General features: G+C 45.4%; 1 protein-coding gene and 1 non-coding gene across 4 annotated transcripts in view; one reads left to right on the forward strand and one right to left on the reverse strand.

Moving 5' to 3' along the window:
• The window catches only part of CACNG3 (calcium voltage-gated channel auxiliary subunit gamma 3), a 108,009-nt gene that overhangs the window by 77,052 nt on the left and 13,579 nt on the right, over window positions 1-17,378 (forward strand). For all 3 annotated transcript variants that reach the window (XM_045383109.2, XM_045383110.2, XM_045383111.2), the window contains exon 2: window positions 14,876-14,959. In XM_045383109.2, coding sequence (XP_045239044.1) covers window positions 14,876-14,959 — 84 coding nt within the window. The remainder of the gene's footprint in view (window positions 1-14,875; window positions 14,960-17,378) is intronic.
• On the reverse strand, window positions 1,148-1,280 carry LOC123570713 (small nucleolar RNA SNORA1). The gene has a single exon (XR_006694966.1). It is a non-coding gene; the product is annotated as a small nucleolar RNA SNORA1 (small nucleolar RNA).

Here is a 17,378-nt window from a genome sequence, read left to right on the forward strand (position 1 = left end):
GGACAACATAGTGAGACCCCATCTCTACAAAAATAAAATAAAAAGATTAGCCAGGGGTGGTGGCATGCACCTGCAGTCCCAACTACTTGGTAGGCTAAGGTGGGAGGATCACCTGAGCCTGGGAGATGGTAGCTGCAGTGAGCCAGGATTGTGCCACTGCACTTCAGCCTAGGCAACAGAGCAAGACTCTGTCTCAAAAAAAAAAAAAAAAGAAAAAAAGAATGAGAAAAGAGTAAATCAGGATGTGCACCAACCACAGTTCTGTATACCAGAAGAAAATATTTATTTCTCAGAAACTGACTCATGGTTCTCTTATTAGAAGTGGTAATTTGTAATTGTTATACCCTAAGTGCTTCATCTTGATCAGGGGCCAAGTTTAGCTCAGGGTCCTTGTTACTATGAATTCAAAATCCACATCCCTGTGTGTGCAAGGTTGCACGGACAGGCAAGTAAACTCTGTCTTAATATGAATATGTGCATTCGCGATCGGACCAGTTATAAAATCATTCCCTACACAGGCATCCCCTCCCCACTCCACTCCACACCCCTGCCCCATTTAACACTCTGCAATTCCCGGTTTTTGTCCAGCAGCCTCTTTCCGATTGCCAGCTCTTGTCAACACGTGACAATACAACGAAAATAGGAGGCAAAACGTGATGTGTTAACCATGGGTAGACAAGAGCCTGCTGGAGGGACACAAGCTAACAATGGAAGAAGAGAAAATTGACAAGAATGATGATGTGATAGACACATCCAATGATTTGAATATCAAAGGATTAACAGGAGCCCTTAGGAAAACTGATGACATGCTCAAATATTTCTTGCAAAAATGACCTATTTTATGATCCTGCTGTGAAAGTCAAACTTCGTGATCTTGTCAGGGAAGGGAAAGATTTCATACTGGACCATCACGTGATTTTATCAGAAAAATTATGCATGCCCCATCCCTGCTGCTCTGAAATCAACAAAGCTTACTTTTTTTGTTCACCCTAGTGCATGAAGATCAGAAAAATCGGCATGTTTTCCTGAATTATAATTTCATTTTCAGATCAAGTTGGAAGCACGCTTTTGGACTCGATTGTTTACTATGGAATGGGAGTCCCCGGGTTTTTTTTTATTTTATTTTATTTTCTTAAAAAAATTTTCAAAATGTTACAGGTCTCATTGTCCCCACTGCAATATATACACTGTTATGGAAGCATAACCTGTGTTTCAATTTAGCCGCTGACGATTTTCAGACACCACGGTCGATAGTGCCCATTTTCATCTAGAAAGAGGCTTTAGTTCCTATTTCTCAGTGGACTCACCTGAAGGTGTGGTCCTTGACTTTAGTTGCACAGTTAGAATCACCCAGGGAGCTTTGAAAAATCCACAGCCTGGGCAACATAGCAAGACCCTATCTCTACCAAAAAAAACACAAAAACTTAAAAATTAGACAGGTATGGTGGCGTGCACCTGCAGTCCTAGCTACTCAGGAGACTAAGGCAGGAGGATTGCTGGAGTCCAGTAGTTCAAGGCTGCGGTGAGCTATGATTGCACCACTGCACTCCAGCCTGGTGACAGAGCAAGACCCTATCTCTCAAAAAGAAAAGAAGGGGAGAGGAGAGGAGAGGAGAGGAAAGGAGAGGAGAGGAGAAGAGAGGAGAGGAGAGGAGAGGAATTCAGATGCCCAGATAAAGTAAGAATCCCTGGGAGTAGAACCCCAGCCTTAGCATTTTTCCAGCCTCCCTTCCCAAGGTAATTCCAATGTGAACCGATGTTGACAATCACCGCTGTAAGGCATCCTTATTCTCAGATAATAAAGATCTGCTGTAGCACCAGGAGCCCAAACATTCTTAATCAAGGGCTTAACCCAAGTACTCAGGAAGCATAAACACACATGGTATTTGCTCTTCCTTCCTGAGATCACGAAGCAAAAATCTTCACAAAGGAGTTCTAGCAAAAGACCTACAACGCTGGACCCTGGGTTCCTGTTGGCCTCTGCTTTGAGCTCTACGCTGGGCTTTTGGGGGCCCCTGGAATGTGGTTGCACTGGCTGGACTCAAGCTCTGGCTACAGAATTGGCCCTGTTTATGGGTTTGAGCAGGTTCCGGGCACTGTCGCTGGGCTAGGTGGGCTGGTGAGGAGTGCCAGCCCTCACTCTGAGCACATCATGACTGTCCAGAGCCTGCTCAGAAGTGATGTCTCTCTCTTAGATTCGTGGATTCACAGCCACCAAAATCTGCCCCAGGACCCTCCACGTGGGCCGTGCAGAGGAGATGGATGTGAGAAGTCCATTGAGAGGCTCTACTGATATCCTCTTCTTCCACTGGAGGGGGACATCCTGGGGAAACCTGTCTCCACTTCCCATTAAGATCTCCCTTCAGGAATGCAAACTTGGAAAGATTGGGCCTTGGATGACAGTCTCACTTCCCCAGGCCTCTCTGCTGTGGATCCCGTATTTCTTGACTTGAAGTCAAACCCACTAAATTCAGAGCTGTCTTTCAATGACCCAGAAAGCTCTGTCTGGCCTTTGGCCAAAATTGGCATAGCAGGTTGGTCTAGGTCTATTCCCTCCCGAGAGTGATGGTTGCTGGGGCTCCCTGCCTGAGTTAGCACTCTGTGGGAATACACACACACGCATACACCCACATGCACACGTTGGCACATGTGTACCCATGTCTGGGTGAGGGCAGGATGAAGAAGACCATACCCTCCAGTTTTCCGCTGGTTTCCTCTCACCCCCATGCCCAAAATAGAGATAATGATATTAATAGCTGCCCCTTGTTAACCCTCTTCCCAGTGCTCGGCACTATGTTAGTGCTATTTAGAGGATTTTGCAAGAGCTCAGGGTCTAGGGTTAGGCAGACCTTGGTTTTATGATTCAGCTTCCCCTTCTGTAAAAGTATTTATTGGACCAGGCACGGTGGCTCACACCTGTAATCTCAGCACTTTGGGAGGCTGAGGCAGGCGGATTATCTGAGGTCAAGAGTTCAAGACCAGCCTGATGAAACCCCGTCTCTACTAAAAATACAAAAATTAGCCGGGCGTAGTGGTGGGCACCTGTAATCTCAGCTACTCAGGAGGCTGAGGCACGAGAATCGCTTGAACCTGGGAGGCAGAAGTTGCAGTGAGCCAAGATCGCACCACTGCACTGCATCCTGGGTGATAGAGCGAGACTCCATCTCAAATACATACATACATACATACATATATACATAAAATAAAATAAACATATTTATTGAATTGACATCCACATACATAACACTTCCCATGTGCTAAGCATTGCTCCAATGCACTTGACGAACGCTGACTCTTCTATTCCTATTGTTATTCTCAGCTTTCAAAGGAGGAAACTGAGGCACTTATAAGTTAAGCAACTTGCCGAGCTGGGATTCAAACCCGCTCATTCTGACTCCAAAATCCATGCTCCTCAGCCCATCCTATGACCAACAACAGTGCCTGCTTCATGGGATTGTGGGGAACACCCAAAGAGCCCTTACCCAAGGCCTGGCAGAGCACATCTCAACAAACATCGATACTATGATGATTTCTTTTGAAACCCCCAACAGGCTGGGTGCAGTGGTTCATGCCTATAACCTCAGACTTTCAGAGATTAAGGCAGGCAGATTACTTGAGGCCAGGAGTTGGAGACCAGCCTAGCCAGCATGGTGAAACCTTGTCTCTACTAAAAATACAAAAAATATATTTTTTTTAAAAATCTGCCTGCCTCGGCCTCCCAAACTGCTGGGACAACAGGCGTGAGCCACTGTGCCCGGCCCAATACATAATTTTATAGAAGGGGAAACTGAGTCATAAAACCAAGGTCTGTCTAACCCTAGGCCCTGAACTCTTGCAATTTTAGTGGCATGCACCTGTAGTCCCAGCTACTTGGGAAGCAGAGGCAGGAGAATCGCTTGACCCTGGGAGGCAGAGGTTGCAGTGAGCCGAGATTGCACCACTGCACTCCAGCCTAGGCAACAGAGTGACACTCTGTCTCCAAAAACAAACAAACAAACAAACAGAGAAAGAAACCGCAGCAATCTGGAGATCATTGGCTTTTTTTTTTTTTTTTTTTTGAGATGGATTCTCGCTCTGTCTCCCTGGCTGAGTGCAGTGGCCTGATCTTGGCTCACTGCAAGCTCTGCTTCCCAGGTTCATACCATTCTCCCACCTCAGCCTCCTGAGTAGCAGGGACTACAGGCACCCACCTCCACACTCAGCTAATTTTGTTTTTGTATTTTTGTAGAGACGGGGTTTCACGGTGTTAGCCAAGATGGTCTTGATCTCCTGACCTCGTGATCCACCTGCCTCAGCCTCCCAAAGTGCTGGGATTACAGGCGCGAGCCACCGTGCCTGGCCAATCATTAACATTTTCTAACTGAGGAGATCAAGTCCAGGCACTGTGACTCATACCTATAATCCTAGTACTTTGGGATGCCAAGGTGGCAGGATAGTGTAAGGCCAGGAATTCGAGACCAGCGTGGGCAATATAGCAAGACCCCATCTCTACCTTGAAAAAATAAAATTAAAATTAAAAAAAGAAAAACTAAAATGAAGAGATCAAGGCCGAGGGGAAGAAAGTGTCTTAGTCCATTTGGGCTGCTATAACAAAGCACCATAGGATGGGTGGCTTGCAAATAACAGAAATTTGTTTCTCATGGTTCTAGAGGATGGAAGTCTGAGACCAGGGTGCCTGCATGGTGGGGTACTGGTGAGGGCCCTCTTCCGGGTTGCAGATGGCTGTCTTTTCACTGTGTCTCCACATGGCAGAAAGAGAACAAGAGAACTCTCTGGAGTTTCTTTTATAAGGACACTAATCCCATTCATGAGGGCCCCACCCTCATGACCTAATCATGTCCCAGTGGACCCCACTCCTAATACCATCATCGTAGGCATTAGGATTTCCTTTGTCTTCCTCTGTCACCTAAGCTGGAGTGTAGTGGTGCAATCATAGCTCACTGCAGCCTCAATCTCCCAGACGCAAGCCATCCTCCCACCTTGGCCTTCTGAGCATCTGGGACTCTAGGTGTGTGCCACCATGTCCAGTTAATTTCTAAACATTTTGTAGAGAGGAGCCTTGCCATGTTGCTTAGGCTACTCTTGAACTCCTGGTCTCAACAGATCCTCCTGCCTTGGCCTCCAAAAGTGCTGGGATTACAGGTGTGAGCTACCATGCCCTGCAGGCATTAGGATTTCAAGATAGGAATTTTGAGAGGAAGTGAGCATTCAATCCATTGTACAAAACCATACAATTAGTAACTCAGTGGCTGGGCAAGGATTCAAACTGAAAGCTTGTGTTCCTACCAGTACACCACACTACCTCTCTAGAGGTCAAACAGGCACCTGCCGAAGAAGAGGCAGCCGATTTCTCCCCCAGATTGCAACCATATGACTTATTTGTAAAAATCCACAGACAAGCAGCCTTATACCCCTTTGTGATTGCTGATGACCACTTCCCAGAATCAGGCTGGAGCCCACACTGCTGAGATCTGAAAGGAAATACTCAAAATGGGGACTCTGAGTCCCTATCAGCTCAAATACCTGGGAAGCACCACTTTCCCCAGCGATAGACAAAAAGGGCTTCAAGAGTTAAACATACAGATTGGGTGTGGTGGCTCACGTCTATAACCCCAGCTCTTAGGGAGGCAGAGACAGGAGGATAGCTTGAGCCCAAGAGTTTGAGACCTGCCTGGGCAATGTAGTGAGACCCCATGTTTAATAATAATAATAATAATTTTTAAATTAAAAAAGAGTTAAAAATACAAACATCCCATTTCTAGATTCCCTCCCCATTCCTGCATGTTTAGAAGCCACCCAGAACCAGGTCAGTTCTTTCAGTTACCCCAAATCTGGTGGCCTCAAGGTTACTCCCTACCCTAAGAAAGAGCTGGGGCTGACCTTGGTCCATGTCCATGTGCAACTCAACCTCCAAGATTTTCCAGAGATCCCAGTGCTGAAGGGACAGCTAGAAGGGAAGCTGATGGACACAGACATCCCAGTGCTGAAAAGACAGCTGGAAGGGCAGCTGATGAACCCAGTGAAACCACTGCAATATGCCCTCTTTTTTCCTACTAGCCTCTCTTCCATTCCTCAAACTAATCAAGTGCACTCCCACCCCAGGGTCTTTGCATTTCCATTTCCTTCTGCCTGGAAAGTTCTTTCCTGGACTCTTCATATAACTGGCTCCTTTTTTTCAGGTCTGAGCTCATGTCCCTTCTGCTCATGTCCCTATCCAGTGTTGCCCTCCACTTGCCCCCACCCAATGAAGAATTGCTATCACATCATTCTGTTTTGTATCTTTCTTGGTTTTTTGTTTTTTATTCTTTGTTTTTTGAGACAGAGTCTCGCTCTGTCACCCAGGCTGGAGTGCAGTGGCAAGATCTCGGCTCACTGCAACCTCCACCTCCTGGGTTCAAGTTATTCTCCTGCCTCAGCCTCCCAAGTAGCTGGGATTACAGGCACGCACCATCATGCCCAGCTAATTTTTTTTTTTTTTTTTTTTTTTAGTAGAGACAGGGTTTTGCCAAGTTGGTCAGGCTGGTCTCGAACTCTTGATCTGAAGTGATCTGCCTGCCTCAGCCTCCCAAAGTGCTAGGATCACAGGCATGAGCCACCGTGCCCAGCCCCAGTGTTTTGTATCTTTCAAAGCTCGGATATATTGTCTATAGTCTCTCTCCTCAATGAGAATGCAAGTTCCGAGGATCAAGATCGTCTCTGTCTTGGGCATTAGGGAATCCCTAGGACCTAAAATCAATCTTCATAACCCAGTTCTCACACTTACCTTCCCCGGTTCCCATCACCCCTCTCCTCTCACCTGTACCCACTGGATCTGTCCTCCAGACCATCCATCCTCTAAACAGCTTGAGCTACTTTGAGTTCCCAAATGAGTTTTTCTCTTGTTCATTCTCTCATCATCACACATGCTATTCCCTCTGCTTCGAGAAACACACCTCCCTTCCTCTGATTAACTTCTAATTAACCTTCAGCTCTCAGCTTAGACATAATTTCACTCCACGTGCAGTTAACAAAAAATTATTCTGCTGAGTTATCAGGTGAGAGAATTTTTGGTGGTGGAGAAAGCACGTTTAATCCCTTCCATACTGTTTTAATTCTCTACGTACATCTATTCTTTTTAATTTAAAAGGGATTAACTGAATAAAGGGTAATGGACTGTTTCTTGTTTTCTTTGTATGATTTCTCGGTATTGAAAAAATATCCTAGTAAATGTGATTTTAAAATGCCAGTACCACAATGACTTAATTATTACAGCTTTATTGTATGGCTTAGTATCGTGTAAGAAACCACCTCACTGAGCTCTTTCATTCATTCTACTGTGTTTTTTCAGCTAATTGCCTTCAGCTGCTTCTTCCTTTTTTTTTTTTTTTTTTTTTTTTTTGAGATGGAGTCTCGCTGTCTCACTCAGGCTGGAGTGCGGTGGTGCCATCTCAGCTCACTGCAGTCTACACCTCCCAGGTTAGAGAGATTCTCCTGTTTCAGCACCCCGAGTAGCGGGGACTATAGGTGCCCGCCACCAAGCCTAGCTAATTTTTGTATTTTCAGTAGAGACAGGGTTTCACCATGCTGGCCAGGCTGGCCTCGAACTCCAGACCTCAGGTGATCCACCCGCCTCAGCCTCCCAAAGTGCTAGAATTACAGGCGTGAGCCCCTGCGCCCGGCCTACTTTCAGTTTCTTAAGTAGGTTAATTCTATGACCTGGGAAAATTGTAATTTTATTCCTTTTTTTAATTTTTTCTGTTGCTTGTAACTCTTAATTCTGTTTTATTCCTTCTTGTGCTAGAATGTATAGAACCATAACAAATAATTGAGGCAATGGTGAGCATTCTTATCTCAGTGCTGATTTCAGTAGGAAAATTTCTAGGGTTTAACCTTTAAGAAAAAGTGTCAGAAGTTACAGCTAGAGGGGAGGAATGTGTTCTAATGTCCTATAGCACTGTAGGATGAATATGGTTAACAATAACTTAGTGGGGCCAGGCGTGGTGGTTCACACCTGTAATCCCAGCTCTTTGGGAGGCCTAGGTGGGAGGATTGCTTGAGTCCAGGAGTTCAAGATCTGCCTGAGCAACATAGCAAGACCCCCATCTCTACAAAAAATATAAAAGTTAGCTGGGTATGGTGGTACACACCTGTAGTCCCAGCTACATGGGAGGCTGAGGTGGGAGGATCACTTGAACCCAGGAATTCAAGATCAGCCTGGTCAACATGATGAGACCCCATCTCTACAAAAAATATAACAATTAGCCTAGGTGTGGTGGTGCATACCTGTAGATCCAGCTACAGGAGGCTGAGGTAGGAGGGTCACTAGAGCCCAAACTGTCGAGACTGCAGTGAGCCATAAGCATGACACTGCTCTCCAGACTGGGCAACAGAGTGAGACCCCATCTCAAAATAAATAAATAAATAAAATAATTTAGTGTATCTTTTCCAAAAGCTAAAAGAGATAGATTTGCCAATTATCTTGATTTGATCATTATTCATTATGTACACGTATCAAAGTATCACTCTGTATCCCATAAATATGTACGATTGTTACATGTCAACTAAAAAGGAGCAGAAAAACAAAAAAAGTATCCGCTTAAGGACAGCACCCCTCCTCATGTGAAGGAAGTACTTTTCCATTGTCTGAACCAGAGACAAACCATTGGTACGATCTTCTTTCCCCAGGATGAAGCTGTGGCCACCAAAAAGCTGGTCTCTGCAACTGTGCTTCATTCAGCACCTCCGGAAATCTCTTTTGGCTCTGTCTTTCACTCCAAACCTCTTCCCGGGTCCTGGGGTCTATGAATTCTCAGGGCCCAGCTCTCACACATGCCCTTCGCTGGGCCCCTGTCCTCCCTCACCTGTAACCACCGGATCCTGCCCCCAAACCAAACGCCATTGATCCTCTTCCTGCTTTAGCTTCTACTTCTCTCTACTCCGATGCCTGAGCTTAAAGCTGTGCCAGGACAGTGCTCCTCTCTGCATCCTGACTTCATCCTTACAGTCTACATGTCTTCACCATTTTTCTTGGTTCCATCTTCTGCAGTGGGTGGGCAAGTCCAATCTCATTCTACTTTTCTCAGATTTACTGATATGGGAAGATACTCCTAAGAAAATATAAGTGAGAAGAACAGCACGATCCCAGTTTTGTAAAGCCATTTGTATGCGAAAGCACAGGGGAAAAAGAGCCTGGAAGGAAATATACAAAAATGCTAAATAGTGGTTATTTCTGGGAGCCAGCAATATGCTACTTACATGAATGTCCAAGCTCACTTTGTGATGCATGTATGACATGGGGTGCCAGCAGATTCATTTTCAGTGTGGAGTCTTCCTTGGGGAAAATTCTTGATTCCTTTTCCTTCTGTATTGCTTCTTAAAATCTCACCATGGCACCAATGTGTCTCTTGTGATCCTAAAATACCTACCAAAACCAACGGTAATAATAGCTGTAATATATCGAGTTCCTACCATACTCCAGGAACTGAACTAAGTGCTTTATGTCATTGCCTAATTAAAAGATTTATGTGTAAAGTGCTGAGAACAGCAACTGGCGTAATAACTGCCTCAACTGATTCTCATGGCAACTTCTCATGAAGTTACTATTATTATCTTCATTCTGTAGAAGAAGCAACTGAGGTTTGAAGAGGTAATTTGCCATAGGTACCACAACTAGTAAGTGGCTGAGTCAGGATTCATGCCCACGTGGGACACCAAAGACTGGGCTCCTACTAAATACATTTGGTTCAGGGATTGCAAACTCGAATATCTACAGGGCCAGGCAAGAATATAGAGCTAGGTGGGGACTTTGGCCAACTGGAGAGTTTACACCCAGTCTAAAGAGGGCTGCTGATGTCAGCTACGTCATCCAGGGATTCATTACTCCCGCATGGAAATGTGAGACAGAGGTCCCCGTTTTTGAAGAGAAACTGCAAATCAGTTTTTAATGTGAAATATTCAGAATTTTAAATTGCAGCAGCATAGGCCAGGGGCGGTGGCTCACGCCTGTCCTCCCAGCACTTTGGGAGACCGAGGCAGGCAGATTACCTGAGGTCAAGAGTTCAAGACCAGCCTGGCCAACATGGTGAAACCCTGTCTCTACTAAAAATACAAAAATTAGCCGGGCGTGGTGGCGGGCGCCTGTAATCCCAGCTACTCAGGAGGTTGAGGCAGGAGAATCACTTGAACCCAGGAGGTGGAGATTGCAGTAAGCTGAGATCGCACCACTGCACTCCAGCCTGGGTGACAGAGCAAGACTCCATCTCAAAATAAAATAAAATAAAATAAAATAAAATAAAATGCAGAAGCTTAATTTTTAAAAATAAAATATGCAAAAGAGTATTGCACGTAAAACAAACACACACAGATAAAACCACAAAATGAAACAGTCTGCAACCCAGATTTGCCCCAGAAGCCACTATTATCTACTTTAGAAACACCAGTCTAGATTATGTCTTCTATCCCAGGAAGGCCCAAACTCCCCTTTGCTTTCCATTTTTTCCTTCTTGGGACAGAAATCTTTAAACCAGGGACCAGCAAAATTGTTCTTAAAGAGCCAGAGAGTAAATATTTTCAGCTTTGCTGTCTCTGTGGCAAATACTGAACTCTGTGATAGTGGCATCAACATGTTTTATTCTCTTTAGTTCTCAAAATGGCTTCATGAGGAGCCTAATGTTATAATCAGGAAATTGAAGCAATATAAACAAATGGGCATGATTGTGTTTCAATAAAACTTTATTTTCTGAGGCTGAAATCTGAATTTCACATTTTTTTACAGGTCACAAATAATATTCTTCTTTCAATTTTTTTTTCAACCATCTAAATATGCAAAAACCATTCTTAGCTCACGGGCCATACAAACATGGGTAGTAGTAAGCTGCTTTAGAACAGTAAAAACTGGTGACTGCAGGCCAGGCGCAGTGGCTCACGCCTGTAATCCCAGCACTTTAGGAGGCTGAGGCAGGTGGATCAGCTGAGGCCAGGAGTTCAAGACCAGCCTGGACAACATGGCAAAACACTGTCTCTACTAAAAATGCAAAATTAGCTGGGCATAGTGGCGCATGCCTGTAGTCCCAGCTACTCGGGAGGCTGAGGCAGGAGAGTCACTTGAACTGGGGAGGTGGAGGTTGCAGTGAGCTGAAATTACACCACTGCACTCCAGCCTCGGTGACAAGAGCGAAACTCTGCCTAAAAGACAAACAAACAACAACAACAACAAAACTAGTGACTGTGTCTCCAGGAGTTTCGGGTATTTGCTGGTTCTAAGTCTTAGTCTCAAGCTGCCTGAAGCCACCATGAATAGGCCCATTTTGCAAGCAGATGCCCACACGTATGTGGTTCCTAATTCCCTCAATAATTTTGACTGGTCTGTATTTAGTAGTGTTCCCATTCCATCTTCACCTGAACACTTTCTTCCTTTGAAATCTTTCGTGGAATTCAAGTATGGAAAACAGCAAATAACGAGGAGTATGGAAATCAACTAACAATGGACGGTGTCACTGCCAACACCCCTCCCCTGCCCAGGTGCCCCTGGCACGTGCCATGGGGAAGCATAGTTAACGGAGAAGCCACTGGTCCAGTTCATTGCCAACATCAATAGTAGGGGGTGGGCTATAAAATGATCATGAAGCCGCCAGGCAAAGAACTTAGCTCACAACACTGAGACTTGTTGAAGAGAGTGCAATTCATAATAATAGTTAGGAACTTTATCTCTGGGGTCAGCTAGTAAATGTCTAACTGTGTCCTTGAGTTAATCAGTGACTTGGCTAAGCTTCAATTTCCTCCTTGTATTAATAACCTTGCCTCATTATAACATTAGGCACCTCAGGCCGGGCACGGTGGCTCACGCCTATAATCCCAGAACTTTGGGAGGCCAAGATGGGCAGATCACAAGGTCAGGAGATTGAGACCATCCTGGCTAACACGGTGAAACCCCCGTCTCTACTAAAAATACAAAAACAAAATTAGCCGGACGTGGTAGTGGGCGCCTGTAGTCCCAGCTACTTGGGAGGCTAAGGCAGGAGAATGGTGTGAACCCGGGAGGCAGAGCTTGCAGTGAGCAGAGATCATGCCACTGTACTCCAGCCTGGGCGACAGAGCGAGACTCTGTCTCAAAAAAAAACAAAAAATAAAAAAATAAAAAATAACATTAGGCACCTCGTAAAGTCATTTAGATAGCTAAAGAGGATAAAACACGTGAATGTGGCTGGGCGCAGTGACTCCCACCTGTAATCCCAGCACTTTGGGAGGCTGAGGTGGGTGGTTCACCTGAGGTCAGGGGTTCAAGACCAGCCTGGCCAACATGGTGAAACCACATTTCTACCAAAAATACAAAAATTAGCCAGGCGTGGTGGCGGGCGCCTGTAACCCCAACTACTTGGGAGGCTGAGGCACAAGAATTGCTTGAACCTGGGAGGAGGAGGTTGCATCAAGTTGAGATCGTGCCACTGCACTCCAGCCTGGGCAATAGAGCGAGACTCGGTCTCAGAAAAAAAAAAACATAAATGCTTAGAATGGCACCTGGTGTATAGTAGGTGCACACGTGTGTTACTTATTATGATTTCTTATCCAGTCAACTGGAAGGGGATGGGGCGTAAAACCAAACAGGAATATATAAATGAAACTGTAAACTATGAACAAGCATAAATAAGGCCTTTTTTTTTTTTCAATATCAGGGAAGAAGTTATGGGTCTGTCTTTTTTCTAGGAATTTCCTTGAGTCTTCTTTCCTGAACCTCCTTCCTGGTTCTGAGTCTATTCTTTGCCTGGTAAGCAGAGAATCAGAACCAAGGAGATGTTCTACATATTCGAAGGCATTTATTGTGAAATGGCTCTGGCCTGGAGCCTACTTATAGAAGAAATTAAATATATGACACTCTTATTTTTATGAGATCATAATAGACATCATGATAGTAGCCATAATAATAATGACTACTATTCATAGTGTAATGGTGAAACCACAGCCTTTGAAACCTGGCTCCAAAAATCAATTCCGTCACTCACCAGCTGTGACACCATCTCCTCTGTGATTTTCCATTGTCTCATTACCAAATGTTAATATTAATAGCCTCTACCTCCTGGGGTGGTAAACAGGGTAAATGAGATAAGGGATATAAGGTTTCAGCTATGTGCCTGGCCAATCGGAAGCACTTAATAAGTGTCAGCCATTATTAAGACATGCCTAGAGCTTTGCAAAAATTATCTCATGTTCATGTATAGCCTTATTTCATTCTTACAATAATGGCTCTGAAATACCAAGGCAGCTCTGTCTGATTCTGAATGTTGTCCATTTTCCACGACATCACGATGCCCGCCTGCCCCCCCCCCACCCCGCCACATTCCACTCCAGCTACACAGACAGGGAAAGGGACAAGAATGCATAATTTCTGGAAAATTCATTTTCCTTTAAAAGAACTAGCAGAGCTATTAACTGCCCCCAGAGACTGGTTAACTGTCTAGTTAACCAATACCCAAAATGATGATTAAACATCCACACCTCGGCTGGGCAAGGTGGCTTATGCCTGTAATCCCAGCACTTTGGGAGGCCGAGGCGGGTGGATCACCTGAGGTCAGGAGTTCGCGACCAGTCTGGTCAACATGGTGAAACCCCATCTCTACTAAAAGTACAAAAATTAGCCAGGCGTGGTGCCAGGTGCCTGTAATCCCAGCTACTCTGGAGGCTGAGGCAGGAGAATCTCTTGAACCTGGGAAGCAGAGGTTGCAGTAAGCTGAGATCGTGCCATTGCACTCCAACCTGGGCGACAAGAACAAAACTCTGTCTCAAATAAAACAAAACAAAACAAAAGTCAGCCAATGTGGACAAATGTTCAAGATGCACGTTCAGCAAATCTGAGGCTCCTGAAGGGGTAACCTCATAGCGAGGGACAGTGAGCTGTGATCCTTTGGGAGGGCAGAGAAGGAAAGGGAGGGTCCTGTGGTCAGATATGAACATCGCTGGGGGGAGAGGACTATTCTGGAATGCCTGGATTCAGCTCTTGGTTGGAATGCCGGTTCTATTTAGGTTGGTGCAAAAGTAATTACACAATTGCACAAGGAGATCAAGATCATCCTGGCTAACACGGTGAAACCCCATCTCTAATTGCACAGTTACTTTTGCACCAACCTGAATAACTAAAGTAATTGCACAATTACTTCTGCATCAACCTAAATAACTACTTATCAGAGTGATTTGAAGAAAAATTCTTAAGCCCTGTTTCCTCATTGGTAAAATGAGCAGAAAAAAACTGATATACTTGAATTCTACCTGCTTTTACCTTCACTGACTGGAGGAGAGGGGAAAGATAAGATCGTCCTCATAATTAGTGTTTATGTTTCATGGTGTTTTTGCCCTTGTAAAGTGGATCCCAACATCCTGCAAAATCTAAAAAGCAGCACATTTCCATCTCCCACTTGGTACTGTTTATCTTTGGCCTCCACTCATCTCTTTTTTGTGCCCTAAAGAAGCCCGCTGTTGGTGACTGATCCCACTGGCTCATGACTGTAATCCTAGCACTTTGGGAGGCTGAGGCAGGAGGATCGCTTGTGGCCAGGAGTTTGAGGCCAGCCTGGGCAAGATAGTGAGACCTTTTGTTCTCACTGTCAAAAAATGTTTAATTAGCCAGGCATAGTGGCACACGCCTATAGTCCCAGCTACTTGGGAGGCTGGGGTGAGAGGATCACTTGAGCCCAAGAGTTCAAGACTGCAGTGAGCCATGATTGTACCACTGCACTCCAATCTGGGCCACAGAATGAGACCCTGTCTCTAATAAAAAATAAAGGTGCTCTTGGGCCTACCAGCCGAACAACCCTACTGCCCCCAACAGCCAGAGGTGAGGACCCAGGTTGGGCCCCCGGAGCTCTGTCTCCTCCCCCAGGCTCAGAACCCTTATCTGTTTCCACAGGGGCTTTCCGAGGTGTGTGCAAGAAAATCGATCACTTCCCTGAAGATGCTGACTACGAACAGGACACAGCTGAGTATCTCCTGCGTAAGTTCCCCGGCTTTTGGAGTCTCTCTGGGAGGAAGGGATGGGCCCCTGCCATCACCCAGCTGCCTCTGAGTTGGAGGTTCCTCAGCATCCATCCCTAGAGATGGACAAGTGCAAAGAAGCCCCATGTGCCGGTACAGAGACATTCATGTGGTTCTGAGAGCTAAGCCCCTTTAGTGTCAGTGAATTAGAAACAGAAAGAAGAAGCAGGGAGTGGGGTGGGGAATTGTTCATGCCTGTATTCCCAGCACTCTGGGAGGCAGAGGCCAGAAAGGATCGCTTGAGCTCAGGAGGTCGAGATCAGCCTGGGCAATATAGCAAGACCCCATCTCTACAAAAAATTAAAAAATTAGCTGCTTGTGGTGGCACACACCTGTACTCCTAGCTACTCAGGAGGCTGAAGTGGGAGGATCATTGGAGCCCAGGGGATTGAGGCTGCAGTGAGCTATGATCATACCACTGCTATCCAGCCTGTGTGACTGAGTGAGACCCTGTCTCTGAAAAGAAAGAGGAGGAGAAAGAAAAGGAGAAAGAGAAAGAGAAAGAAAAAGAGAAAAAGAGAGGAAAAGAAAGAGAAGGGAGGAAGGCAGGAAGGGAAGGAGGGAGGGAGGGAGGGAGGAAGGAAAAGAGACGGAAAAGTAGGTGAGTCAAAACTGAAAAGTTCTTTTTAGTCAGTTTAGGAGAAAAATCTAAGGAACTTTCGCCAGCTTGAATGCAGGTTTTCACCTACCCGGGAGGGGATTGGAGGTGCTAATGGCAGAGTGCTAATGGGTGAGGTGAGATGCTAATGTGTGAGGTCCCAAGGGGCAACGCCTAGGAGAATAAATACAAACCCAAGTTCACCTCTCCTTTGACTTCCCTCCAGTTTCAATCCTACTGGGATAGGACCAATGTCTCTGTAGGATTTTTCCAAACTCGGTAACCTGGATATGACATGAACTGTCACAACTACAGCGTGTAGGAGCCAAGAGAGTGTGGTGGCTTGGAGCCAAGGCCTCTGGAATCTGGGCTTTGACCCTTGTTTGACTTTACTAGCTGGGCTGGACCTGGGACAAGTGGCTTTACCTCTCTAGTTCCTAACTTCCTTCATTTTTTTCTGAAATGGAGGTTATAATGCCATCCACCTGACAGGGTCATGAAAATTAAGTAAACTAACGCATATTACACTTAGCTTAGGGCCCAACACACAGTCAGGAGACAATATGCATTAGCTCCCATTTCTTGCATGGGATTAGCAATAGCAAAATTCACTGCAGAGATGAGCCTTCTATTGGTCGAGGCACAGAGAGAACCTGATTTGGGATTTCCGTGTAATTTCTTCAGCAAGTATGTGTGTTGAGTTCACTCAAAAGGATAATGAGGCCAAGTGCAATGGCTCACACCTGTAATCCCAGCACTTTAGGAGGCCAAGATGGGGGGATCACTTGAAGCCAGGAGTTCAAGACCAGTCTGGGCAACATAGCAAGTCACCAACTCTACATAATTTTTTTTTTTTTAATTATCCAGGCATGGTAGTGCACACCTTTAGTCCCAGCTACTCGGGAGGCTGAGGTGGGAGGATTGCTTCAGCCCAGGAAGCTGAGGCTGCAGTAAGCCATGATTGTGCCTTTGCACTAATCAATAATATTGATTAGTGATTGGCTATAGGGTGTGGAGGATAGTGTCAGATGCAGCATTATTAGGTTAATTTATGCTACTTGTGGCAAAAGCAAGCATTGTCAAGAGATGAGCACGCAGCTCAAAGAGGAGGGAAGGACGTGATACTGCCTCATTTTAATGTCTCTCTGGGCCTGATCATTAAAAGGACTTGCATTACTCAGATAAACGCTGTTTTCTTTTCTCACTCCTCACATCAGCAGCTCAAAAAGATTCAGTGTGGAGAGCAAAATTAGCCACACTTAGAGATGTAGCTTGACCAAATTTTGAGAGATGACACAGATTACTTGCATCTTCTCAATAGAGAATGGTGTTAGTCACCAGTGGGGTTTTACCAGAATGCCCATATATTTTCTTTTTCTTTTTTCTTTTTTTTTTTTTTGTTGTTGTTGTTGTTGTTGTTTTTTGAGATGGAGTCTCGCTCTGTCGCCCAGGCTGGAGTGCAGTGGCCGGATCTCAGTTTACTGCAAGCTCCGCCTCCCGGGTTTACGCCATTCTCCTGCCTCAGGCTTCCGAGTAGCTGGGACTACAGGCGCCCGCCACCTCGCCCGGCTAGTATTTTGTATTTTTTAGTAGAGACGGGGTTTCACCGTGTTAGCCAGGATGGTCTCAATCTCCTGACCTCGTGATCCGCCCGTCTCGGCCTTCCAAAGTGCTGGGATTACAGGCTTGAGCCTCCGCGACCGACCTATTTTCTTTGTTTTTCTTTCCTATGTTGATAAAACATTTTGACGTTTGCCCTGTCAGAGACTAAACAGAACTG

The sequence above is a fragment of the Macaca fascicularis genome, chromosome 20 (assembly GCF_037993035.2).
Source record: "Macaca fascicularis isolate 582-1 chromosome 20, T2T-MFA8v1.1".
In the NCBI taxonomy this organism is placed as follows: domain Eukaryota; kingdom Metazoa; phylum Chordata; class Mammalia; order Primates; family Cercopithecidae; genus Macaca; species Macaca fascicularis.